Consider the following 26,258-nt stretch of genomic DNA (forward strand, 5'->3'; position numbering starts at 1 on the left):
GTGATTTAAGGTATGAGGTTGTCTTTGGCTTTGGTTATGCCTGCAGTTGGGGGTTATTGCTGTGATGCAGTGGATCAAGCAGATTGCCTCTGCTTGTCTTGATACTCACTGTGAAGTAAAGGTTACTTCTTTGAAACCAGTGGATAAAAAAGGATTAATTTTTACTCTTAAAAGCTTCTAATTTTTACATAAAATAAGAAATAAAAGTACGGGCACTGGTTGCCATGTTGTGTCAAAACAGTGATTTTGATGTAACATTTTTAGTTACTAATTTAGGCTTAATGTTATATTGACTGCTATTGAATATGGACAAATGTAGTCATGAGAATCTGTGTTATGGTGTTAACTTACCTTTCTGTTTTTTGGAGCTTTGATATGTGGAAAATGCAGGTGTAGCTTGGAAATACTTTACCCAAGGAAACAAATATTTTTTTGAGACTTGAGAATGTTTGAGCTTTTCTATTTCAGAAAAGATTTCACCTCTGTTCTTTGGAATAAAAGATGATTGTTAATCCTAGCTCAAAATAGAAACCACAAGTATTTATTGATGTTTCTTCTTTTTGTTAATTCAAATATGTTATTTACATTATGACTGAGTTTCAGTATCCACTTTTTAATTTTCTCAGTGTTTGACTAGCCTATATCTAAACTAAAATCTCTTTGACCCCCCCCTGCCCCAGACTCCTGAGGTTAATAAATTGCTTGGTGCTTCACAATCATCCTGTGTAAGTAGCCATCTTCTCCTGATAGAGCAGTAAACTTGATTTTGTGGCCTACATCCTAGAATTGTTTCATCTCAGCACTTCTGTACTCTTCTATCACTTTTCCTAGAATGTCTTATAAAGTTGGAAGGTTTTATATCCCTTGGTGCTTGCATTTTTTCCCAAGCTGATTAACTGCTTTGTCCCAGGACATCTTTTCAGAGGAATGACCAAGATCGACATTTGTGTTTTCCCATATGTTTGCTGAGATCAAATGATGTTGATCTTGGGTGATAGTGCATACAGTAAAAACTGTTAGCTGGTGTTTTGGCTTCTGTTGCTGAGACCAATAAACTAGCAGGGAGTTTATTTTTTAGGAGTGGAATAGACCTTGTGCAACCTCTTCAGTCACTCTTACTCTAGCTTTTAATCGTCTTCATATTTGTGTTTGTCTGCTTTATCAGCTGTGTCCACTTTGTACTTTGAAGGTATAAGTTTTTGTATAAGGTATAAGTATTGACATATAGGCTTTTTCACCAAACACACCATAACTGTAAGGGTCTCAAAACTGACTTTACATTTCAGTGGCCAGGGCTGCTGGGGTCTCTGATTTGTGGAAGAGGTGATTCTGGTACAGCAGGTGTTTCACTGAGTTCAGTCATACCAGAGATGGGGGGTCGGTATTTTTGTGGTTGAGACATACTTTGAGGAATTTTCTTTTTGTTCCTTTATGATACTGCCTCCTGGCAGAATATATTTAAATCACTCTCTAATCAACTCTGTAACAATATCCTCACTTTAAGCAGTATAGATGAAACTGTTTTAACTCTTGACTGGAAAATCCTTACACATGAGATATTTTTTTGGCTTTTCTGAACTTCTATTTGAATAATTTGCCAAGTATTTAATATTTTGATGGGCCCTTGGCATCAGTTCTGTAAATTGGATGTTACAGTTATTAATTCTGATGATTTAAAGTCCTCAACCATAAGTTTTAACACCCTCTGGCTGAGTAGTACCTGATGAGTCTGGAGCTCGTAAAGTACCTATTTTCTTCCCTGTGTATTTCACCAGATCAACTCCTACTGCATTCAGCCAATATAACTAGAAGCCGAACATCTCAATCACGAGGCCAGCATTCCGTGTTTGTTGTGTTGTAGCACCCAAAATCTCATTCCGTTGTTTCTCTTCCTCCCGGAAGGGGATCCGAGCCACAGCCGCTCACCAGCAGGTGGCAGCACCGCGCCGCGTCAAGAGCCCGTCCTGTCCCAAAGACAGCGGCGCGCTCTCAGCTTCCTCTAATTAGCTCAATGAGCGAGACTGAAGGTTTGCTCGAAATGGCTCATTATCGTGGGAAACATATAACTGATGCTGATGTGTTGAGAGGCTAGACAATCCTGTTAGAGACAGAGTATATAAAGCTTTTATAAGGTTAATTGACATCAAAAAGTGAAGAGCTGCAGTGCGTTGTCATGTAGTATAAAGTGATGTTGTGTCAAAAGTGGAGTACATGAGCTGTCATCTATAAGAGACTATTTGTGTTTTAAGTTGATTAAGACATCACCTATTATTTTGGTGATCATAGCTTTATTAAAAGCAGAACGTTTATCTACTACTAAGACAATTTACGAAAATAAATTCTCTTCCAGTAAGGCCAGAGGGAATCATTGTGACCAACGTGTCTGTCTTGAGCTGCTTGCATTGATATCTGTTTTGAATTAGGAGACAATTTCAGAATTCAGTATGTATGTTACACTGTTCCAATGATAAAGATTTCAACTTATCTCTTGGTAAATTCTATATGTTGCTTTTTGCAGTATTTAATTAAATTCCCTGTTAAACTTTTTGTGTCTCCATAGTCTGTCTAGCTTCAGTTTCTATCTTCTGGTTTTTTATCTTCAGGAGTTTTGTTTCCTATGTTAATTATAGAAGTTTTCTGTATTTTTTTTCCTATATTTTCTGTTCATATTTAGAAGTTACCTATTTTGCCTCAAAGTGTGTTTTTGAATATATTTTGATGTTTATAGACTAAACAGTAGTACTTTTGTGCTTCAAGACTGCATTCAGCTGAGGTCTTTTTTGAAGTTATATCTTCCCATGGAAGTTTCCAGTTCTGCAAACATTGCTTGTGTATGTTTTATATATATACATGTTTGTGTCTGTGTATGTAAATGTGACTGTTTCAGTTCAATACATGCTTACTTGCCTGTGCCCTGCTCACATAGTGATAAAAGTATCTTGTCACTTACTGTTTTAGGTATGCCATGCCCCCAGTTCATCTCACTTATTCTCTGCTGTTGAAAACAATATCCAATGGTTTGGAAATGAGACTGATGTTTGCTTAAATAGAAATCTTCATTATTGTCTGGTTTTGTGTGAGCACCATTAGGAATTTGTCTTACTAGTGCTGTGAATCCCCAGTCACATCCCTGTATGAGAAATTTAACAGAGCCCTGGGAAAAGGCTACATTTATGTTCTAATCCAGGCACTAACTTGTTGCCTGTTAAATTGATTTCCTGAGTTAAAGCCTCCAAAAATTATACCGGTGACTCAAATTCCAATACCTTTTTTCCAGCAGATACTGCTTTGAAATCCATGATTGATAATAGCAGCTCTTCTCCTGTTGAGAAATTATTCAATTTAGAGGTTATTGATTAGAGCTCTTCAAATTGATCTAAGGTTTTGTTCTGAGGAGCAAAATGGTTCTGGCATCTACATGGCAGTTCTCATTCCACTTCACTTGTTCATTCCTTTGCCAACACATGCACAGCTGTGTCTTGTCCTGGCTGTGAAGGCCTTGCTTTTCCCAACACGGTGGCCTAGTTGAATAATTTTGGTGTTGACATGCTCTTGATGAGCTTTGCTGTCCCTTTAAGCACTCTGCACATGCTGAGGTCTGTCTTGATGTGTGGAGCCTTCTGAAATGTTAGTGTTGGAAATGTTCACTATTTGTAGCTTTAAAAAAAAAAAATCTTAGTCCTTACAGGTCTACCCAGCACTTTACAGATTTTATCCATTTGTTCTGACAATTTAGTAACACTAGAAATAAATTAATCCCCCATGGGCAACAGAATGTTTATTAGCTAGTGGATTCTTACACAACTTTTAAACTGAATAGTGATTTTGCTATACATTTGTAGTATATTGATACTTATATGAAGCTAAAAAATTACTTGGTAAATAATAAAGGGTTTTTTTTTCTTTAGTGACTGTCATAGGTACACAGTGGTTGGGGACATTGCTCTTGAAATGCTTAGAAAAATTTTACAGCACTTTCAACTCTGGACTTGCAAATACCATCCTTCAAAGAATAAAATGATGGCTTCAGAAAGAGCTTTTGTTTGCTATCCCTAAGTAAACATCTTTTGTGTTGATGCTTCTTGATTGTTCAGTATATAGTTATGCATCATCTTGTCATGGCAATTAAATGCGTTTTTGGCTTTAAAAATACTCCATAAATGTGAGTGTATACTTTTGTTCCAGCCCAAAAAAATCACTAAGTTTGTTTGCTACTTTTCAGACTTACTGATCTTTGTGGCTAGATTGAGCCAGTGCATCAAACATGAATGTGCACTAGCTGTGGAATGTGTATCCTTGTGTTACTTTCTGGGCAAACTCAGAAAAAAAATTGCTGATCATGGATCTTCTGTTATTTCTTGCAAAGAGCTTATAGCTCTGTTGGACTGCAGCATATTCCATCTCTTTTCACTCTGCTTGTGGCTCTAAGAGACCAGAAGGGAAAGTTCCTGTTCATTTGCTGCCTGTATGTCTCTGAATATGCAGCTGGATGGCAAGTTATGCTTCATCTTGAGAACCTTGAAATTAGAGAATTGCAAATATGTCTTGTTTCAACTTTTCATTTTCCAGCTCCTATGCTTGCTGAAGAATCTGCATTAAAAAATACAAAAATTACTAAGCAGCTGCTGGTCAGGATGCTAGGCTGAATTCTGTCATTTAGTAAATTGAGAGTTAATGTCAAAATGGCATTCTGTTTCAAGAGACTAATACTTGCTTTAGTTTTTGTGGACACTTGGGTTTGCCAAAGTCATCTGGCTTTCTCAGATTTTTGGGTCTGCAAGATTTAATTCTCATACCTTATTTGTGTCTGTCTTGAATATATTGTTCTTGAAAGAGCAAGTCATGACAGAAGGGGGAAGTGCCTTTTCTCCAGGCAGTGATGTCATGAGACATCCCTGCTGGAAAGCAGTCATATTCTAGATATGCCTAACATTACAAGGTCACTTTTAGATCTTCTTATTCAATCTCACTTTCTTGGCAAAGTTAAAACATGTGTAGATGTAGTCCTAAAAATGCAAGCTTTGCACCTTTTATTAAGTCTGTGATTGGGCTTTTAGTCAAAACCTTTTGTGCCAAACAAAATGTAACAAGTTGAATACTATCAGTGGAGTTTGATCAGTCTAACACATCTGTTCTTTTCAAGATAGTCCTGTTCTTGCTTCAGCTGTTAATGACTTTAGTGATGCTTTGTCTACCATTTTTCTGTTGTTCCTCATCAAAGAATGCCTTAGGCAATCACCATGTGTGGATATCTCAATCTAGCTTTTTAAGAAATGCAAAATTTTTGTGATGAAACATTCAGCTTTCTCCCCAAGCCTCACTGATTAGCTAGATGGTTCTGATATTGTAAATATTCCTACCTTGTTTTGTCTGCTGAGGTTTTTTTTTTCAATAAAGTCTCCAAACTTGTGTTTCTCACACTGTTCTGATCCCACATTTGCATGCTGAGTATTCTTTAAATGAAGATTATGGCCTGGGCTTGAAGCTCTAGGTTTAGCTTTTTTAAAATGCTTTTAATGCTTCTGAACATGTTTACAAAACCTTATGCTTTACATTTAAGACAGACATGTAACAGAGCATGGTAAGAATTCAACACTTCTCTTAGACTTTGTTAGCAGCCTTAATAGGTGATAGCTGAGGTATCCAGCTTTGAATTTGCCTCACTTCCCACGCTGAATGCTTATTCATTAATCTGTTTCAGGACACTCTAGGGCCACCATGTTTTACATGCCTTCAGCCCATCCAAGTTACCTTTCCTTGTTCTCTTGCACAGCTTGAGTTCCCAATTTTCTCTTGTAACAACTTCCTCCAACCCGATACTGTCACGGATTTATCAAAGTGCCAAAAAAAGGCAATTTGAAAGTGAATATTCTTTTGATAATTTTGTTTCCTTATTGTTCTTGAACATTTTCTGGTGTCAGATGGACTTCCTCAAGGCAAAAATTGCTTCCTAATTAATAGAGAAATACAAGAAATTTTGAATAATCTATTCTTTAAGGTGTAAGAGTAAGTGCTTAAAATTAAAAGCTCTGTAGCTAAAAGAAAAAAAAATCCTTTAAGTGTTTATTTTGGGGAATGGGTTATGTAACATACAAAGTTTGTTTGCACTCACTGTTGGCCTTTAGAGTTTTGTCAGTCACTTTAAAAAAGATGTAGATGATAAGTCTGTATCCAGTTGCTTTTGAGTGCTTTAAGCCTCACTACAATAGATAGAGGGAATCTTAATTCCATTCTTGAATGCATGCACTAAAAAATGCTATGATTTTTTTTTTAACTGATCCACAGAGGAGGATAGCAAGAGGCCTTTTTTTGTATCCTATCTTGAGCTTAGATAACAAATGCAGCTGTGGTGCAGGGATAAATGGAACTTTTGAATTCCATCATAAATGTGATGGAATGGATTTAAAAATATTTGCACCTTAACTAACTTCCTAACTTAGCATTGAGTAATTCTTATAAAAGCTAGTTACTGTTTTCAATCCTGTATAATTTTATGATTTTATGGCAGATAGTGAGAAAGGCAGATAATGGCAATTTTCTGTAAATATCATGAAACACATATCTCTGGAACAGACATTGTTGGTTTAAAGGCTAAAGCTGTGTTAATTCCTGGAGAAGAGGAGGCTCAGGGTGGACTTTATTGCTCTCTGCAACTCCCAAAAGGAGGTTGCAGCCAGGTGGGGCTCAGCCTCTTCTCCCAGGCAAGCAGAGACAGGATGAGAGGACATGGCTGCAAGCTGTGCCCATAGAGATTTAGGTTGGACATGAGGCAGAATTTCTTCACAGAAAAGGTGATCAGACATTGGAATGGGCTGTCCAGGGAGGTGGTGGAGTCACTGCTTCTGGAGGTGTTTAAGGAAAGACTGGATGTCGCACTCAGTGCCATGGTCAGTTGACCTGGTGGTGTTCAGTCATAGGTTAGACTCGATCTCAGAGGCCTTTTCGAATGTAGTTGATTCTGTGATTTGTTTGTTTCTTACTGTTGCTCAAGTTGAAGAGAAAAGCTCTGTTGATATTTGGAGTTATATCCACAGGCAGACTCTGGGAATTATATGTGTAGCTCTTTGGAAATTGAGTGCTTTTAGCATTTCTGAAACCTGAATGCTCTTAAATGTGGAGGTGCTGGTGTGCTCTTTCCATGGGAGTTCTGTGGCTATCTCCTGCTGAGGTGGGCAGTGGGGTTGTACATATCTGGAGGTTTTAAACACAGGTCTGGCTTCCCCTCAGGCTGCAGACTGCTTGTTGTGGGGATATGCTTTGTTCCCCTAAAAGAAAGGAAACTTGTGCAGAAAATGTGATCCCAAACAGAGCTTCCTTTAGGTTTGGCTTCTGAATTTTGCTACTTAAAATGAGAGAATGATATTCAAGCCCTCAAATTTTGCTGTTTACATACAATTTGATGTACCTTGAATAAATGTATCTGAAAGCTCTGGTTCAGTCCATTTGCATCCCACACACAGGTTAATGCATGTATGCAAATGCCTTTTCAAGGGCACAAAAACATGTTGTCCCGCAGTGTTTGAAGGTAAATCTCAGTTTAGGTTTCAGATCAAAATGGAAAGAGCAGTGTTAACTTTTTTTTTGGTGCATTGCCAGTGAGGGTTCTGCATCAGCATTTCATGGTCCAACATTTTCAATGTTTTTTCTTCCCCCTCTTCCCCTATGTGTGAAATTTCAGCAGATTGTTATGCAAAGCAGTTTTGTGTCTCAGTGTGACTGGGGAGACAGCTGTTCGGCCTAATGAGGAGTGCGAGCACCACAGCATTTCTGGTGATTGAGACCCACGGAGGGAGCAGGATGTTCGGGGCCAGCCAGTGGTGTGTGGTGAGGAAGTGCCACGCTGTCAGCTGGAAGTACACGCTCGGCTGCTCCCTATGACAAGATAAATGAGTTTTGCTGGGGTTTGGCGGAGGCTGAAGCTTTTTTGGAGAATAGTTGTAGCACACCAAACTCCCTGTGGGACCCACAGTTTGAAGTGTCATAAGACTGCTTCCTCTTTGCCTGTTTCTTGTTTTTTAATGTCCTATAATACCTGTCATCTTTTTGAGTTATTAAAAATCTAATGTCTTCTAGCATTCAATTAACATGGGGGCTGATGATCTTTTGTTGACACTTTTTATTAATTTAGCCAAGGGGATGTTAACCAGAGGTTTATCTGGGTTAGAACAAACTGAAGACTAATACAAACAAAAATTAAATCTAGCCACATGAAAATAGAGGGGAAAGCTTTTAATTTTTGTGATATGGATAGGTTTATGGAGACAATGCTTTTGAAAGGTTTTTGTTTATTGTTCGCTTCTGTTAACTTCTTTCTTCCCACATAGACCTTGCTTCCCTTTCTTTCTTCTAACCATCCGCCTTTAGTTGGGCTGAAACCTTGGTTTAGTTTGTAAGTAGGATGTGGCCTTTCTTCTTGTTGCTATTTTGTTTTAATTAAAAGACAAAACCAAGAAAAAAAATTGGTGAAATGTATCTGTCATAATAAGAGATGTCTTAGCTGGAATATCAGAGGAGACACAATGTGATTTGTACTGCATAAGATCTATGAGCGTGGCACTTGCTCATGTTTTAAGTCAGTAGTGTTGAGCATGTTTTTGAATTTAGATGCATGGGATTTTTTAAAATATGAACTCAATATGTTCCACTTTAAAATAAAAAAAAAACAAAACAAAAAAAACCCCTTGGTCTTTACTCAGATGATAGCGAAGTGCTGACAACACTCCCCAGAGTTGTCAGGTTTGTGGGAATTATATTGTTTTGACCTTTCGAGACTTGTTAAGTTACTTAAAACGTCAAGCCTTGCAATCTTACTTGGAAAATAAGATATCTTTGAGAATTGAATTGAGTGTTCCCCTTAGAAGAGTCATGCTTCATTTTTTAAAAAGCACAGGGAGTGTTATGCAGACATCCATAACTCTGTTTGCTTTGGAACTGGGACCAAAATTCTTCATCATAAACACTGGGTTCAGTAAGAAGTGCTTTTATATTTAGCCATTAAGTTCAAAGTTCCTTATGTAAAAGGTTGTTTTCATAGTCACATGTACTTGGAAATAGTGCACATCCCTGCCTGCAGTGCCTTGCAGGGCTGAGCTGAGGATGAACGTAGGGCTGAGACCACTAAACACCTTTAAAGTTGTCACTAAAAACAGACCAGCAGCCTTCCCTTTGCCTTTCTATCCCTTGCCCTATTTCCAGAGAGCTACAGCAGAATTTCATTGCATTTTTATTTTACAAACTTTTGCTTAGTGTACGCATTAAATATCTGAACAGTTAAGCTGAAAAGAGTAAGTTAAGCTGGAAAGGATTTTGTTATCATTTGAGAGTCTTCGTAGGAGCAGGAAGGATCGAGCTAACCTAGGGCTGGCATTCTGTTTTCCTGGCAGTAGTTTTGAATGTTTTCATTTTAAAAATGATAAATCTAAGGATTAGAGAACCTTATGCGGTCAAAGAAACTTAACCATGTTTGAAAGTGATAAATGATAAAGCAAAACCAATATGAGATCCAAGAAGCTGGAAAGCGCTTTATAGTTTTGAAAAAAAGCACCAAAAGTGGAGGGTTATTTTAAGACAGTTTCACAACATATTCCAGCTGTAATTGGAATAAAATGTATGATGGGAAAACGGATCAGATTTGTTTGTTGGCAGCAGAATACTACAGTGCAGTATATTCACTCACCTGGAGATTTTCTGTGACTTGAATTCCTTATGCTGTTGTGTGCTAAGAAGTCTCCCAATGCATGTGCAAGTTAAGGAGACTGAATAGAGTATTTTTTTTAAACTTATAAACATTGTTTCAAATGTCTTGCAGCAGCACATATAGTTTTAGTGAAAGCCTGAAATACTTTTTCTGAGTTATTTTGCAGCCTGTGTAAAGAACTACTGGGAAGAGAAGTGCAGATGTTGATAAATTTAAAGGTGGTTGGGCTGGTAGAAGACAAGTTTTGTGTTAAGAACATTCAAACTGTATTGTGCAGCAGCTTGACTGCATGAGTGAGTCTTCTTCCCAAATGTGAAGGTGCCTCATGAAAGAAACTCAGCAGTTATGGCCTTCATGTATGTTTTAACTTTTTGACTTTTTGTTCATAAAGTCCAGAAGATTAGTTGAAGACCTCCTGGTTCTTACTGTAATCATCTCCCTGGCGGCTTAGCTGCACTCTAATAATGTGTTAGGAAACTTGGTATCATGAATAAAGTGGGCCTTCATCCTAATTAAAACTTAATTTGGTGTCAATTTAAATTAAGAGGCTTGCATAAACTGGTCCATTGTGACCTGGCTTGTGCTAATCTCAATCAGCAGCTTGGATAGGACATGAATTCAAATTTCTGCAGAACAACCAAAGTGACAGTAACAACTGACAACTTAAATTAAAATTACTAAATTCTAAGAAACTGATGTGCATGACCCAAGTTACAAGATAGGTCATTAAATCAAATCTGTAGAAACAGAATTGAGAAGCCTTCCCTAATGATTGTAAGGAGAGACAAAAATGCTTTGTTAGTACATTATGAGGGTAGAAAATAACTGGCTTTGAGTTGAGAATTGACACAATTACAACGAAAATAGTAGTAGAAAACCTTTTAATTGGTTAATATGAAGTAAAGGTAAAATATTTTAAAGTAATCATAGAATCATCATGACAATTGTTCATTTAAGCCTAGTATATTGATGATATACTGTTATTTGAAGCTGTAAAATACAAAGATAATAAAATTATAAAATAAAGTTCTTTGTAAAATATCTTCTGGAAGTAATATGTTGCACTTTCAGTTGCTAGAAATATTCTCATGAATCTTTCTCTGACTGCCCCTTTGCATTTCTAGGCCTAATGGGTAAAATTAGAAGAACTGTATGGTTGTGCTTCTTACCACTACTTGCCATTTTTTATCTCACTCTCAGACTTTAGCTGCTTGTAAAGCAGGAATAGAAATCACAATTAGAGATTGTTAGATTGCTGTAGCTGTTGGTAGTGGAGCAATGCTGGATGCTCTGTGTGTGGATTACAGCACATTTATGTGTGTGTGCTTAATAGCTTTAGGTACATCTCAGGTGTTTGGGACCTCCCCAGTGTCAGTGCAGTGAACAAATGTCTGCGATAGTTCTACAGAAATCTTTGGATGGAAAGAAAAGAACTTGACTACTTGTCTGAAATCACTTAAGAAGATGATTTGTACTCTATGCTACTAATTCAATTGGGGTCATGTGACAAGCCTACTGGACATTAGTGCAGAATTTCAAAAGGGAAGTATGGTTTCAAGATTGGGCATGTTTAGCTTGTATCAGGATCAATGGAATATTAAAGATGCCTCCAGAGTGAGTTTCTGCTGTTGGGCTGCTTCTCTTAGCATTTGGGCCAGTCAAACCCTGTTCTCCTAAAGTGTCATAGGTTCTTGTAAGAATAATTTGTTTTTTATTCAAAAATACCCATTTAATATTTCAGATTATTTTGCCTAAAAATAAATAGAAAAGGCAAGCTACAAATGCTAAAGGAAACATGGGAACAGAAATTAGAACTTTAAATCAGATGCTAGTTTGATAAAGAAGTTTAGAGCTTGACATCTTTCTCTTTACTTCTGATTGTTTAGCACTGTGACATCTGCAGTTTTCACTGTGGGAGACAATGTTGTTTCTGGTAGTGATGACCGTACAGTAAAAGTGTGGGATTTGAAAAACATGAGGTCTCCTATTGCAACAATCCGCACAGATTCTGCAGTCAACAGGTAAGCAGATCTCTGAGTTACTGTTTTGCTTAATTCATGCTTTCTTAATTAATTCTTAATTTCTTTCACGTGTGGGAATGGTATAAAGCTGTGCCACAGAGGTTTAGACTAGAGCGTGTGTTCAAATCCTGGAACAGGCTTCCTAGAGAGGTGGTTGATACACCAAGCTTTCCAGTATTGAAGAAGTATTTGGACAATGCCCTGAATAAACATTCTTTAAGCATTGGTCAGGCCTGAATTGGTCAGGCAGCTGGACTGGATGATTGTTGCAGGTACTTTTTAACTGAAATAGACAATTCGATTAATTCATTGAATAAACATTTAATTTTTGTCCCTGAAATTAAAGTTGAGATTTATAAGAATTAGAAAAATATCTGAAGTGGCTTTAAAAAATGCAGGTGTAGTCAACATTAATTTTCAGTAAATATACAGTATTGTTTTTCAGATATTTTCTGTAAGGGATGCAGATGTTAAGGCTGTCTGAGGATCTACTACAATAGAAAACACCTTAATGCTTCAATATTTTTTTTCTCTTTCCATTTGTGAGTTCTAACCAGGAAAAATCCAGCTGCGTATTTGTGCTGTCAGTTTCTATTTGCCAGGCTCATTGTTTCCCACACAGCCTCCTTTTGTCTCTTCCCTGCAGGATTAACGTGTGTGTTGGCCAAAGAATCATCGCCCTCCCCCACGACAACCGGCAGGTTCGATTGTTTGACATGTCAGGGGTGCGGCTGGCTCGACTCCCTCGCAGCAACAGACAGGTAACTGCAGAGCTGCACCTCCAGTGTGCCTGTCCTTCCTCATGCAGGGTTAAAAGTGGGGTTTATCTCTCTAGCTTCAGCTGAGCAAATGCTGAACAACACTTGGCTGAATGAATACGCTGTGTTAGTTATTAAATATAACCAACGTGCAAATATGAAATATTTTTGACTTTTTTTATTGGAGGTGGAAATGGTGTTTCAAGTGGATTTTATCATCGTTATTCCCCTTACTAAAGTGAAACACCTATCTGCCCTCTCTATGAAATGGAAAAAGCATGCAAGAGTGTTTCAGATGTGTCTTAATGTCTTAATGTGAATTGTGTCAGAAAAGTGGCTCACTGTGAAGTTTAATGGTGGTTTTCTCATGTTTGTTTTCTGTTTTTTGTTTTTTTTAAATTACACAGTGTTTAATTTGTTTGTATATTCCAGGCTGGGCTGGAATATATGGGGCTCTGAGTAACTTGGTCTAGTGGAAAGTGTCCCTGCCCATGGCAGGAAGGTTAGAACTGGATGACCTTTTAAGGTCCCTGCCAGCCCAAAACAGTCTGTGATTCTATGATGTAGAAACATAGCAGGAAAAAGTGAGGATCAGTTTCATGAGTTCACCTTGTATGATTTGGTGATAAATTCCAACCTTTTTTTCTTCTGTGTGTATACACATGCATTCTAGATGTATCATACCACATGCTGCAGCCATTGAATTTTGTGCATTTGCTGTGCTACTTGGCATGGCAAGCATCACTAGTGGAGCAAATCAGACTAAGTGAAATTAATTGGATTATGTCACTTAAATAGGCCCTTTTTGGGTTGATTCAGCAGTTCTTGACAGAATTTAGGAAGCAGTTTTAAGACTTATTTAACCTTTTTTAGTTTTTTCTCTAATTTATTTGGGTTTTAGTTCATTGTAGTCTGGGGGGATTGTGTATGTGCATGTCTTTTATATTTTCCCTTAGTAGTTCCATTCAGACTGACTCTACTGAAATCAAAGCAATTTTAAAGTTCTTTTTTTAAACTTGAATGTTGGTAAGAACCCTGTTTTGGACATTGTTGTCACTATTGGACTATTTTCCTCAGTATGACATTCCTCCTGCTGCAGTATTGTCCCTTCTGAATTATGAATATTATGGACACTTAGTCTTTCAGGCCTGTTACAAACTAGATGCCAGCAAGTAGTTCCTTATTTTAAGATTGCTTTTATAAATAAAAATTCTAAAATCAAAATTTCATTTGCTTTTGTCATTAAATGTAGCTAGATAGCAAACAGACCTTGGAAAAATCAAAGGTTTTGATGCATCTTTTTGTATGGTCCTGTCCTTCTGGGTCCAGTCTTGGTGTTAAGGAGTGTCATCATTATAAAGACTTCAACCTTGCAGCTGAAGGTAACAATGACCTTTAGGATGCTCAAGGACTGTTTGCAAAGAGTAGGCTGAGCATTGCCAGGTTTGCATTTTGAGTTGCAGTGAGTTGTTGCCCCAGCAGTTCCCAAATCCATGTCAGTAATGATACTTTCTCCCATGCTGTGGCAGGGGCACAGGAGGATGGTTTGCTGCTCTGCCTGGTGCGAGGATCATCCCATATGCAACCTCTTCACCTGTGGGTTTGACCGTCAGGCCATTGGCTGGAACATCAACATCCCTGCTTTGCTACAAGAGAAATGAAATGCTGAGAGAGTTTCTACATTTGCATCGCTGTGGACTTCTACACCTGGGCAGGCTTTTCTGAACACTGGTCTGCTGTCGCTGTAAAAGCTCTTCCATGAGGGGAGACTTGAGCAAATGTTGTTCTTGTTACCACATTGTGCACAGTTTGCATGGGTTGTACAGAAAATGTGATTTTTTAAAAATTAGTTTGTCTTGTGTATGAACTTTTATATTTTGGCATCCACTGGTCAATATGTTCACTGTTGCATAGAGCACATAAATGTTCATAAGTTATTTAGCATTTAGTAGTTACACAGTAGGGCATTACATTTGTGACATAAATGTGAAACGTATGTAATTACTGTAGAGAGTGTATACAGTCTGTTACTTTTTTCCATGACTCTACATATCTGCCTTGTGTTAAAAGGAATCTGCAGGGCTAAAACTTTGAAATGAAGTGTGAATTTCACTAGTTGTATGATTGTAAACATTTTCCTGTTTGCATCTGATTTGAATACTTTTTTTAGTGCTGCGGTATAGTGCAACTTCAACTCCATTTTTATTCCAGTTACTAGAGAAATAGTAGATTTGAGAAGGAAAATGCAAGAAACTTGTAGTGAGTATAGACTGCCAGGTTTATTTGTAATGCTTTTTGTACTTTTTATTTTGAAAAAAGAAGAATACTCATTCTGCCCTTCTTATATAAAGTGATTCTGAAACCTCATCACATTTCATACTAGCAGAAATCCAGAATATTACGATTCTAATCACTGAAATCTAGTCAAGCAAATTCTGAAGCACTTTAGTTTATAGCTATTGTTATAAACCATTTATGAAAGTTTGACTTTACCAGTGAATGTGAGCTAACCTTTGTAAGAAGGATTAATTCCTTTTGGTGATCTGCCCGGAAAGGAAATAGTTTTTTGGGGGTTGATGTTTTTGTTTATGTACCTACAATGAGCATACTTTTAATTGTATTCACTTCCCATATTTTTATTTTGAGCCAGCAATACAAAGTAAATGAGTACTACCTCAAACATTAATGTCGGTCAGGATGCATCAAATCTCTCTGTAGCCTAGATAAAAGCACTTTTGGTCTCTGGCTGAAGTACTAGCTCTGACAGGAGAGGAAAGACAATCATTCTACATGTGATCCTTAAGGTAGTTAACATGAAAAGCTAGTGGAGCAATACAGTAAGTCAACATCATTTGTCACCTTTCTGTTCTCAGCCACAGCAGGGGTGCTGCAGTCCCTGTCCTGTTCCAAAAGGGGTAATTATCATAGCTCTCCCTTCTTTCTCCCAAATGATCTTACTCTGGTTTTGCTCCTCACATTGTTTAGCTGTTTTTGCACTGGCAGTGGGGTGTTACACTGCAGCTGCTGATGATAGCAGTAAATGCAGGTGGCAGCTGGTGTCTTTGAAAGAACAGAAAGGCTGCTTCAGACAGACACTTCTTTTTGGCTAAAGGGAGATGCTGCCCCTGACTGTCTGACATATCACAGTATCAGATGAAGGGTGAGGATAAGGAAGGGTTCACTCTGACAGTGGCAATCTTGGGGTTTACGGTGAGTTGGCAGAAGTATTAGGAGCTTTTTATCTCATCATCATGATTCTGTGCAACTACAGCTGTGCTCGTGTCCTCTACAGCACTGTTTATGATGACATTAAAACATGTGTTAGCTGTTCTCCTGTTAACTAACATTTATGTGGCATGGGAGTACAGTGGAATGGGATGGAGTAATGAATGCATCAGTGAGGAATGAAGGGAAAACAGGAGTCCTAGACGTAGTTTTGGACTGTAACATTAAGGAAACTCAAAATATGTAATGGAGAGTATATGTAGTATCTATATAGTACAGGTCATCATAGTAGTTTGATCCCTTGTTTTTTTCTGTTGTGGGGTTTGGTTTGTTTTTTTTGAGACAGAAGATACACAGTTGTGTTGAAATAATCTTAAATACTAAAACTAGTGAGGTTACAGAAAGCAGCTGCACAGTTTTAAGTCTTCTGATGATAAGAGTTGGTGTCAATGTTTATTTTCACTTTTTTTTTCCCCCCTGGGTTTTTAACTCTGGGTTAAAGCCATTTGATGTTGTGTTAGAGGTTTTGTTCCTTAAGAAAACAAGACTCACTTTCTTTTAGTTGGTAACAGAGAGAATTTTACAAAGGTTTATGCTGTTTAAAAAAAAGAGAAAAATGTCTGGCCAGTACAAGCAGTTTCTCCAGCATGGCCTGCATGTATTATCTTGAGCAATGGCTCTCCTTTATTACCTGAGGCAGAGGAGAGGGTCACTGGTTTTGGTCCTGCTAAACTAAAGTGTCTAAGCTTCTTTCATACATATGTAATACAGGACCACTGGACTCTATGCAGTTTAATCATCATTGCTGCAAACTTTTTATATCACCAGAGGGACCATCCTCTGGCACCAGGAATGGGTGATTACATGGTTTCATTTTGAAAAAAATCAACCAAACAAGGTGCTAGAGCCAAGTTCTTATGAGCAGGCTAATATTTAAATCAGCTGAACACTGAACTATCACTTAGCTTAGTTTTCTATACTGTACTGAAGGGTAAGCCAAACTGCCATTCCCCTTGAAGCAAAACATGTGAGCAGGGGCAGTGAATAATACTACATTGACTAAATATGTGGAAAACATTTCATGGCTCTAAATGTTCTAAAGAGTGTTTTTTCAGCACTGAACAATGTCCATCATTTCATTAAATGGAGGAGAGTTGCAGTTACAGTTTCAGTATTGTGCAGAATTTCACAGAAAACTCATCACTGGGCGAAACCAAGCTTCTGTGTCTTTCAAGCAATGCACATCAATGTTCACGAAGTTTGTGTATATTTTACAATCAGAAAGATCTGGAATGAAACATCTTATTTGTTGCCTAAATCTGTGAAACCTACCTTTTGGGAAAAAGAATTTATAAGTTATGTGGAACCACTTTTTATTATTCTGCTAATTTGTTTTTAGATGTAAAATGGTTTTCTTCATTGCAATTCAAAATGCATTAAAACATTCAACAACTTTTTTTTTTTTTGCAATTTGCTGTTCTGTGTTTTGTTAAGGTTGCTATGGACATCAGTATATCAATTTGTTAGTAGTCAAAGGATTTTCCTATCCAATTTCCACTCTTTTCTACTCAAAAAAGTGTGTTTCTGAGGCATCGATAAGCACAGTTCTAGAAGAGAAGGCCAAGTCTGTTTATTACAGTAGGTCTTCTGTAGCACTAATGGTCATGCTGCCAGTAAAGTACCTAGACTGAAAAGGTGTTCAGGACTGCATTTATACTGTGTTCTCCACTTCTGTATGGAAAAAAATTGTAATTGCATTTTGTTATGCAGATTATGTGACTCCATGTGATTTTCACACCATTTTACAAATTGACATTTTGAAATGAAATCTAAGAATGGGTTTTTATGTTTAGAATACATTGAAGGTATTGCTATATTACTCTGTTGAGGAAAACTCACCATCAATTTTTTCTGTAGGTTAAAGTAAAGGTTGATTGCTTATTGCACCTATATTCAAACCAAAGCTGTGTTGGAATAAAACCCAAAGCACTATGTGTTGTAGAAAGCCTTGCCCTGGGGTTTCAGAAGCCAAGGCAAAGTTGTGGCTGGTACCTGAGTGCATGACCTCGCTTTTCGTGGCTGGTACCTGTGTGCAGGACCTTGCTTTATGTGCACCTTATCCTTCTTCAGTGTACTTTAGGACCCCTCATTGCCATATTTGGAATTTATCAGGATTGCTGGTGATATGGACCAAAAATAAAAGACCAGAGTTCCAAGGTGGCACAACTGACATAAGGGCTGGGTTGACATGGGATGCCAAACCCTGGGTTTTAGTTGATTTTAGCAGAGGGATTCAAATCAGGTCAAGCCTTAGTGCCAACTGACTTAAACTTAATATTTCTAGTATTATTTTAAACTCATGACTAAATATCATGCACAACTAGTGGTTTTAGGAGTATGTCTGTGTTCAAACCTGAAGATGAGCTGCAGGAGAACCACTCTGTCATGCACCATGGTTTGCTCTTTAGACCGGCATAGAAATTTTATTTAATGCTCTGTTGAGACCTGAGTATGTCATCGAAAAATTACTCAGCCTTGTGATATTTTATTTTTAAGGAGTGTTGTTACCTCTTCTAATTCCCACAGGTCAGAGTTTTCTGAACATAAGTAATTTGCAGGAGCTTACAGAGGAAATCCTGTTTAATTCAGACTGTAAATCCTGGTCAAAACATACCATTAACTGGGAGAGGTGTCATACTGGAGCAGTGTGGGATTTTGTGGATGTGCTGCCTGTCAGTGTCCTCTGAGTGAGAATATTCAGTAGTACCAGGATGGGCTGTTTCTCAGAGGTGCAGGGTTGAGGCTGGTGAGCGTTGGCAGCATTGAACCCAAGTTCCTCAATTAGCAGCTTGGATGCCTCATACGGGTCTGGGGAGTTTCTGGCATGGTTCAGCATGTCATGTAGAAGTTAGAATTTAAGCATTCAGAGCTACTGCTGGAAAATGGAAATGATGAGAACTGTCAGTGGTGGCATGTACAGCAGAAGAGAGTTAATAGTAGAAAAAAAATAGTTCTGCCTTGAATTGTTTTGAAAATGGAAACTTCAGTCTGGCTGGCGACTGCTGCGCAGTGGAATAATACCACTGTGTGTTAATTGTGTTGCTTGACTCAACTTGAAGCTTCATTTCCATTTGTTGGAAACTGCACAGTTCTACCTTCTTCCACCAAAACTTGCCATACTTGGCATTTGCTTGAATTTAGCACTAATTTTGTGTGGTTCCCCTCTCCCACTTGCATCTGTAATCTTCTTTCCCCAGGGCAGAACAAATTTAGATATGTCTTTATTTCAAAGCCTTGTACCAATGAAATGAGACCATCTAGCAGTGCTGTGCTGGGAGCAGAGATCTGACTGATCTCAGTGTGCATTTTGCCATCTTCATGATGTTTTTTTAATTGTTCAAATGAAAATTTTTTATAATGGAATTTTCCTGAGGGCTGTATGCATTAATGGTCTGGGGTTAGTGAAGGGTGAATCCAGTCTGTGCACCCTAACCGACAAGAGAAAATAGACTTGCAGTGATGTTGTTGGTGACTTGGGGCTTTGGAAAGGAGTGTACAGTGATGTCAAGTGCTACTGAAGAGTTATGGAGAAAGACTTTTCCCTTAGTCTGGAGCTTCTGTGCTGTATGCAAGAGTAGTGACCCAGCATTTGAGAAGGAAATAAGATTGTATGAGAAGCATAAAGAGGCACATCTGTGGTGAAAGCATTTGGACTGCAGATGAGGAACACGGAGGAAGCATAATGAAGGGAAAGGAGAAATTGGAATAAAATTGGGACAGCTGAGGGAGGCAGGTAGAACGAAAAAGCAAAGTGGTTCAGAGGAATGCGTGTCTAAAAGATGGAATTTATTGGTCAGTTGGGGATAAACTGCTAGGAAGTCAGTGTCTAGTGAATGTCCCTGACTTAGTGAGGAGAAGGGAGATGGGAGCAGGGCAAGGACAGCCTGCAAAGGGGAAAACAGCAGGACTGAGCTCACTGGGAAATATGGATATTAGGATATGCTTATGGCCAGAGCCTGGCATGGAAATGACTGAAAATTAAAGATTTCCTTTGCATTTTTAAAGCACTTGTTTCCATGTCCTTGGTTTGGGGAAAAAGCTTATTGCATATATAGAAACAAATTCAACTGTATATATTGAATTTTCTATTTCAAGTGTTGCAATGGTGCAGAGATCACTCAGCAGCTGATGCATTCCTAGGATTACAAATGACAAAGATTTGTGATCTTAGCAGAGGATTGCAGATGTTACACACAAACTCCAGGTATGGCAGCAGTGGCAGGAGTCACTCCTGGGCTGGAAGTTTCTTGAGTGAATAATCCGTTCAAAAGAAGGAGATGATTTGCACAATGCTTTTGAGAATATGTTGCCAATCCAGAAAAAAAACAGAGTGGTTTTGGCTTGAAGGGACCTTTAAAGGCCACCTAGTCCAAACACCCTGCAATAACCAGGGACATTTTCAACTAGATCAGGTTGCTCAGATTCCTGTCCAACCTGACCTTAAATGTTTCCAGAGATGGGGCATCCACAGCCTCCCTGTGCAGCCTGTGCCAGTGTTTCACCACTGGCACAGGTGAAGTTTTATAAAAATCTTCTTCCTTATATCTAGTCTAAATAGACCCTTTTTAAATTTAGAGTCATTACCCCTTGCCCTATCACAACAGGCCTTCTAAAAATCTTGTCTCCAACTTTCTTAGAGGCCCCATTCAAGCCATGGAAAGTTCAGTATTTTAAGTCTGAACAGTCTGAATTGACTAGGCAATCTCTAACTGAGCCAAAACAGAGGCATCCAAGTATATAGATTACATCAGGGGATACTGCTGGGTTTTCAGTAGTGTCTTCGTTCTGGGAAAGGCAAAACTGGTTTTTCCTTCAAATTTTCACCTTGTTGAGATGTCAAAATTTGACATTCTCCTTCACAAATCCAAGTAAAAAAGATGTATAGATATTGGCTTCAGTGATCAAAATTCTGACTCCAATTGTCCCCAATGATTTTGTTCAAAGTATACACCTTAACACAGATGGGATCAGTCTTACACAGAGGTGGCATTTTGACAGAAAGGAGAACAAATAACTGGCTGACTTCACCAAATTAATGTTATAAACTTATGTGGGTTTAGCATTTAATATTTTAATGAATCTTTCTCCTCAACATGCTTAATTTGGATAAAGGCAAGAAATCTCAATTTTCTTGTTAGTTTTTTTTAACCTTATCTAAATCTTTGCTGTGTCACTGAGATCAGCCCTGTACAGATGAAAAACCAAACCTGAGTATTTTGTGGAACAATGTGTGTCCTCTGAGGCTGTAATTGCTAAGCATATAGAAAGGTGAGTAATCCTAATGATAAGAGAGAGTAAAATCTGACACAGCACACAACAAACACCACTGAAATCAGGTTGATGGCACGATAAAAACTTGAAGTACAGGATTAAGTGTTAGAAGGGAGAGAGATGAAGGAAAAGCAAAACTTTTCAGTGGCACTTTAAGGGTAGAGGGAGTAGTGGTGATATCATTATTAATTAAGATTGTTCTTCAGTGTGGATAATTGTAGGACATGTTGTTTTGGCCTTTTGTGTTTTATGAAGCTTGTGAAAACTGTCTCTGCCAGAAGGCTGTCAGAATGTTGGATGCTGTCGTTGAGAGGTGCCACCTTCAGAAGTGCTGAGCTCCCATCAGCGCTCTGCGCAGTCTGGCGGGTGGTTGGTAGCTCGGAAAATCAGATTCATGGGCCTAAATATGGATCTAGAAACTTCATTTTAGCTGCCTGTTTTTGAAAATGATACCCTAATTTTGTATATATTTTATATTGCTGCTGAATTAATGAGCTGAAAAGTTCTTGGACACAGATGCATGGTTTACTGAAATATAAGAAAAGCAGAGAGATGATTTTCCCTCCCAAATTATATAAGGCTACTTAGAGTTTACTGTTGGAAAACTGAAGCTACGTTGCGTCAGTTCCAGATATAACTACTTACTGCTCAGTGAATAAACACTTTCCTTCAGATGCTCATTTTTCATCTTGCAAAAATCTTACAATTGCAGATTTCATAGCATGAGCTTTCCATAGCAACGCAAACTGAAGGACTAATTGATAATATACGTGTATGTATATTAAAAAAAAAAATTAAAAATCTGACACATTTCTGCCATTACCAGCAAAACTGAGGAAATCAAGCCTGGCTCTGATGGCTCTGACCATCCAAACTGGTGCTGTATTTCTGTGAAAACATGATATTTTGTTCAGATCTCTCCTGTGCTTACCTGAGGCCACCACTGGATGCCCATCTGCAGATGAGCTACCACAAGGATCTTTGATGTCCAGAAACAAGTGTAAAAACAAGGTGACGAAGGAGATATATACTTCTGTCTCCAAATGTTTTTTGACCAGAAAATATAATTTCCTTGAACTATGCAAGTGCACAGCATTTATTTACTTTGGTGCAAGCACAGGACTTTGTCCTGGACCTTGACCTTGCATTTGAAATAGCCTCAAATGAAATTTGGTAGTCAATTTTTGTGCCAGCAAGAGATGGACCCACCTTCTAAACCCTGAATTTTTTGTTCTCTTTTTCTTGCTCAACTGCAGCGTCTTCCTTGTGTTCATGCAGGTGTGTGTTTGCAACAGCATTTTTAATGATTTGATTTATTTCATCAAACTAGTGTTTTGCTTTTGAAAAGCATTCTGGCAGGCCTTAAAAGAAGCAAGCATAAACAGATCAACTGGGAACAGTGAGTTAAAGGAAAGTTTAAGAACAAGAGCCCATTAGAGCCATATCCCTGTGGAGATTAGCTGTGGTCCACATAAAGCCAGCAGTCATGAGACAAATATAAGTATCAGCAGGCAAGACTCCAAAATCCTGGAGTTTTGCTGTGCTGAAAGGAGAGACAAAGAGGTAGAGCTACTTGTGGAGAATAAAGCAAGTGTGGGAGTTACTGGGCAAGACACCCTGCAAGCACAAGGGTTGCTCCTGCTCCACAGATGAAGCTGTTAGACAGCGAGTGGGAGCTCACAGACACACACAGATGTTGGTGGTTTCTCCTTCACATTTTTCAGGCTTCTCAGAACTTTGCAAGTTCCCTCTTTCCCCTTCCACCTCTTCACACCAGCTCTTTGCACTGTGCCAGGCTGTGTGGGAACCATGGGGACAGAAGAAGGTGGAGGAGAATAACAAGGGATTTGCAAAGGAAATTGCCAGGATGAGGCACTGGACAGAAATGTTTGCTTGGAAAGATATTGAGTGTCTGTAATTCCCAGGGTCTGGTCAGGGTGGGCCTCCAAACAGCTGAGAGAGAGGTGGGAGGAAACAGTTGCAAAGGGCCTTTGCACTGAAAACAAGAACCTTGTGAGGTTGTGCAGCCTTAAAAAAAAAAAAAAAGGAAAAAAATAAAGAAAAAAAAAGAAAACAACATTTGATGTCGCAGAGCTCTTAAAGAGATGTTTGATATGGTCAGAGGAGAATGTAATTTTCAGGTATATCAACTGTGAGACATAAGGAAAGGAGTTTGTAGGAAGCTGGGGTGTAACCAGAACCATCATTTTAGTTTGGCTGAAGAGGGAAAAATCACAAAAAATTGTGATTCACTGATGGTGTAAAATAACATAAATGAAAAAATCCAAGACTAAACTCTGAAATAAAGGTAACATCTAACAGCAAGCAGAATGTAAGGAGAAGCAGCTCTGCTCTACTTCAGTATCAGGTGAGTGGTGGGAGAGACTGGGAAAATAGGAATTTGAATAGAAGTAAAAGGTCTGGGGACAGGCAGCTTTGTGAGCACCTGAGTTGAGCTGGGGCTTGCAAAGAGACCAAAGACAGAGCCCTGTGGTGCTGCAGGAGTCCTGCATCCAACACTCCCCAGGAGCTCTGTGGGAGTGTCAGGGCTGGGGCTGGTGACAGTGGATGGCTGTGCAGGGAGAAGGGCCCCAGGGAAGGTCACATCAGCTTGAAATGAATGTTTGTCACATCAGCATGAAATCACAGGAGAGGGTGAGAGGGTGTGAAGCTTATGGGCTTTAGACACTAAAGTGAGCGACGGAGTTGAGAAGAGGAAAAAACTGACTTAAGTCAGCGTCTGTGACAGCAGAAAGAGGAACAGGGAAGGTGACATTATGGTTTTGCCACTTTTCTTTTGGAGCAGCTGATTTGATTCAGAGCAGTGAGCAAGAACACTGAGTGTTTGAGGAGGACTCAGCTGAGGCTGTGGGTGTGAGTCTCAGTTCAGCCAGATCCTGACTGCTGTTGTCACAGGTTGAGAAATCAGGTTCTTCTGAGTTTTAAAAACAGACTCACTTCCCCAAACTCCTAAAAGGTTTCCCTTGTAGCTGAAGTTTAAGAAAGACTGGAATACCTTCCTTACCAGAGAGGCCTCGGTTTGTATGATTGAATACAAAAGGCTTTGCCACAAGGTCGAGCATTCATTCCAGTCACCTCTCTGTGCATAAGGTCTCCTCAGCAAGATACTGTGTTTGCAGCAGTGCTGTGCATTGCCCTGAGTGCTCCAGGAACACCATGTTTAGTATTATATATATATGTAAGATTCCTATTTTGGGGTCTTAAGTGTCCAAATGCACTCTGGCTCTTCCACACTCCATCCCTCCATGAGGCCATCTGGCCTCAACAAACCTTCAGCAATCAAGTGTTTGCAAAAGTTTCATCTGCTTGTTTGGCATTTTACCTTGAGCCACCTACCACTGTCTTTGGAATATCACTTATTCCTGTTCTCCTACCAGAGATCCACAGCCACTGGGATGTCCTCTTCCACTGTCCTCTCTGCCTTGCTGAAAAAAGGTATTTTTTCCCCCCTGCCTTCAGCATCTTCTTGTCTCAAAGTGACTTGAGTGTACACAGAAAGGTAAAGCCAAATGCACAAATAAAGATTTTTCCATGTCAGGCTTTTTCCTAAGCAGCTTCTGTGATGCCACAACCAAGCTGCTCTGTCAATAGCCTTTATATTTGTTTTCCCATACTGAAGGCCAAAGATTAATTTATCTGGACGTCCATTCCACCTTGCAACACAGCCTTGTGTTATACTTGATAACACGTAGAGCTATTTTAATACAGCTTAATTTGATTGTGATCTTTAGTTAATATCCTTTTGATTTTCCCTCTAACCTGTTTTCCTGAAATTTACAAGTATAAAATCATAGGAGAAATGGTATCTGACTTCTGATCCACTTTGTTAGTAAGCTGATTACAAGTATTTAAAGTTATCTCCTCTTCTCCAGATGCAACAGAACAAATGACCTCTAAACACTATTAGCCTTGCCAACAAGTTTCAGAGCTCTTGCTGGAAATAAACAATGTCAAAATGCAGATGGAGACCTTGATCCTTCAAGTTGAACCATTGTGCAATTCCAGCTGAGCTCAGTGGAGCCCCATCAAGGCATAGATTTTCACTCCTGTAGTTCCATCAAATGTGCAAGGTTTGACTTGGAGAAACTGCCAATAATGTGGGAGGGAGGGAGGGAGGGAGGGAGGGAGGGAGGAAGGAAGGAAGGAAGGAAGGAAGGAAGGAAGGAAGGAAGGAAGGAAGGAAGGAAGGAAGGAAGGAAGGAAGGAAGGAAGGAAGGAAGGAGCTTGTCCATTGTTTTTTAGGTCCACAAATTATCTTGAATTGCCAGACTTGTAGGTGAGCTCTGGCTATCAGAGAGCTGCACTGGGAGTGTTATGTGCTTGCTGAGTGATTGCCTCTTGCAGATGTGTTGGGAATATCTCTTGTCCAAGGGCTTTCCACAGCAAATGTGCCAAGAGTGCTGCTCGAGGGCTGCACCATTTTTCCCCTCCAAGGGAACCCATCTCTTCTCTGTGACACTGATTTTATACTGATGTTCCTCTATTAAAAACAACAGCTTTGCATGGGGTATCTGAGAGCAGAGACAGATTCTTTTGCTTATTTGGGAAGAAAACAAGTATTTTCTTCTTCACTAGGAATGGCTCTGTAGGGAAAAGATGGAGTTTCCTGCTCATGTGGTCCCAGGTTCTTTCAGTGTAAAAATTCTGTTTTGAAAAAGAGCAATTCTTCAGGAGTCAACATAGACTTAAAACACATTAAATGAGAAATCTCTGACACTACCCCTAGAACTCCATAATTCAACAAATAATACGCCAGAATGAATTCTTAGTTTTTGTTATTTAGGTTCCACTTTTCCCCCCATTAAACTGATTTTCAAAGTATAAATCAGCACCAAGCTTCTGTGAAAACCTGTGGCAAGAATGAAAGAAATGTTCTGGTTGTTTAAGGACAGGAGGTGCATGGTGGATTTGTGCCAGAACATGGTGTTTGTCAGTGGCTGCCAAACCATGTCTCCTACATGTCACAGACTTGCTGATGAACCATTGGGTGGGAACGTTTGGGATTGGCATGTTTGGGAGCACCACCTCCAGCCGCCCCACCCACTCTCCCTGGAGCCTTAGTTGTAGGGCTGGGGAGAACAATTTCGATGCTCACATCATATCTGCTCTCATCTCGCAGCTCTACAAGAGTTCTGCTCTGTTACTAATGCTAATGCCTTAATTTTCTTATTTTTCTATCACAAATTTCGTATCATGTGTGTTTAC

General features: G+C 38.9%; 1 protein-coding gene across 5 annotated transcripts in view; it reads left to right on the plus strand.

Annotated features, from left to right (window-relative positions):
- The window catches only part of WDR37 (WD repeat domain 37), a 48,093-nt gene extending 30,922 nt beyond the window's left edge, over positions 1-17,171 (plus strand). For all 5 annotated transcript variants that reach the window (XM_085050326.1, XM_085050325.1, XM_085050324.1 and 2 more), the window contains 3 exons: positions 11,584-11,718; positions 12,365-12,479; positions 14,006-17,171. In XM_085050326.1, coding sequence (XP_084906452.1) covers positions 11,584-11,718; positions 12,365-12,479; positions 14,006-14,137 — 382 coding nt within the window. In that variant the 3' untranslated portion in view covers positions 14,138-17,171. The remainder of the gene's footprint in view (positions 1-11,583; positions 11,719-12,364; positions 12,480-14,005) is intronic.
- The last annotated feature ends 9,087 nt before the right edge of the window (positions 17,172-26,258 follow it).

This window comes from Lichenostomus cassidix, chromosome 2 (genome assembly GCF_008360975.1).
Source record: "Lichenostomus cassidix isolate B80296 chromosome 2, HeHo_3.0, whole genome shotgun sequence".
NCBI classification, from domain to species: domain Eukaryota; kingdom Metazoa; phylum Chordata; class Aves; order Passeriformes; family Meliphagidae; genus Lichenostomus; species Lichenostomus cassidix.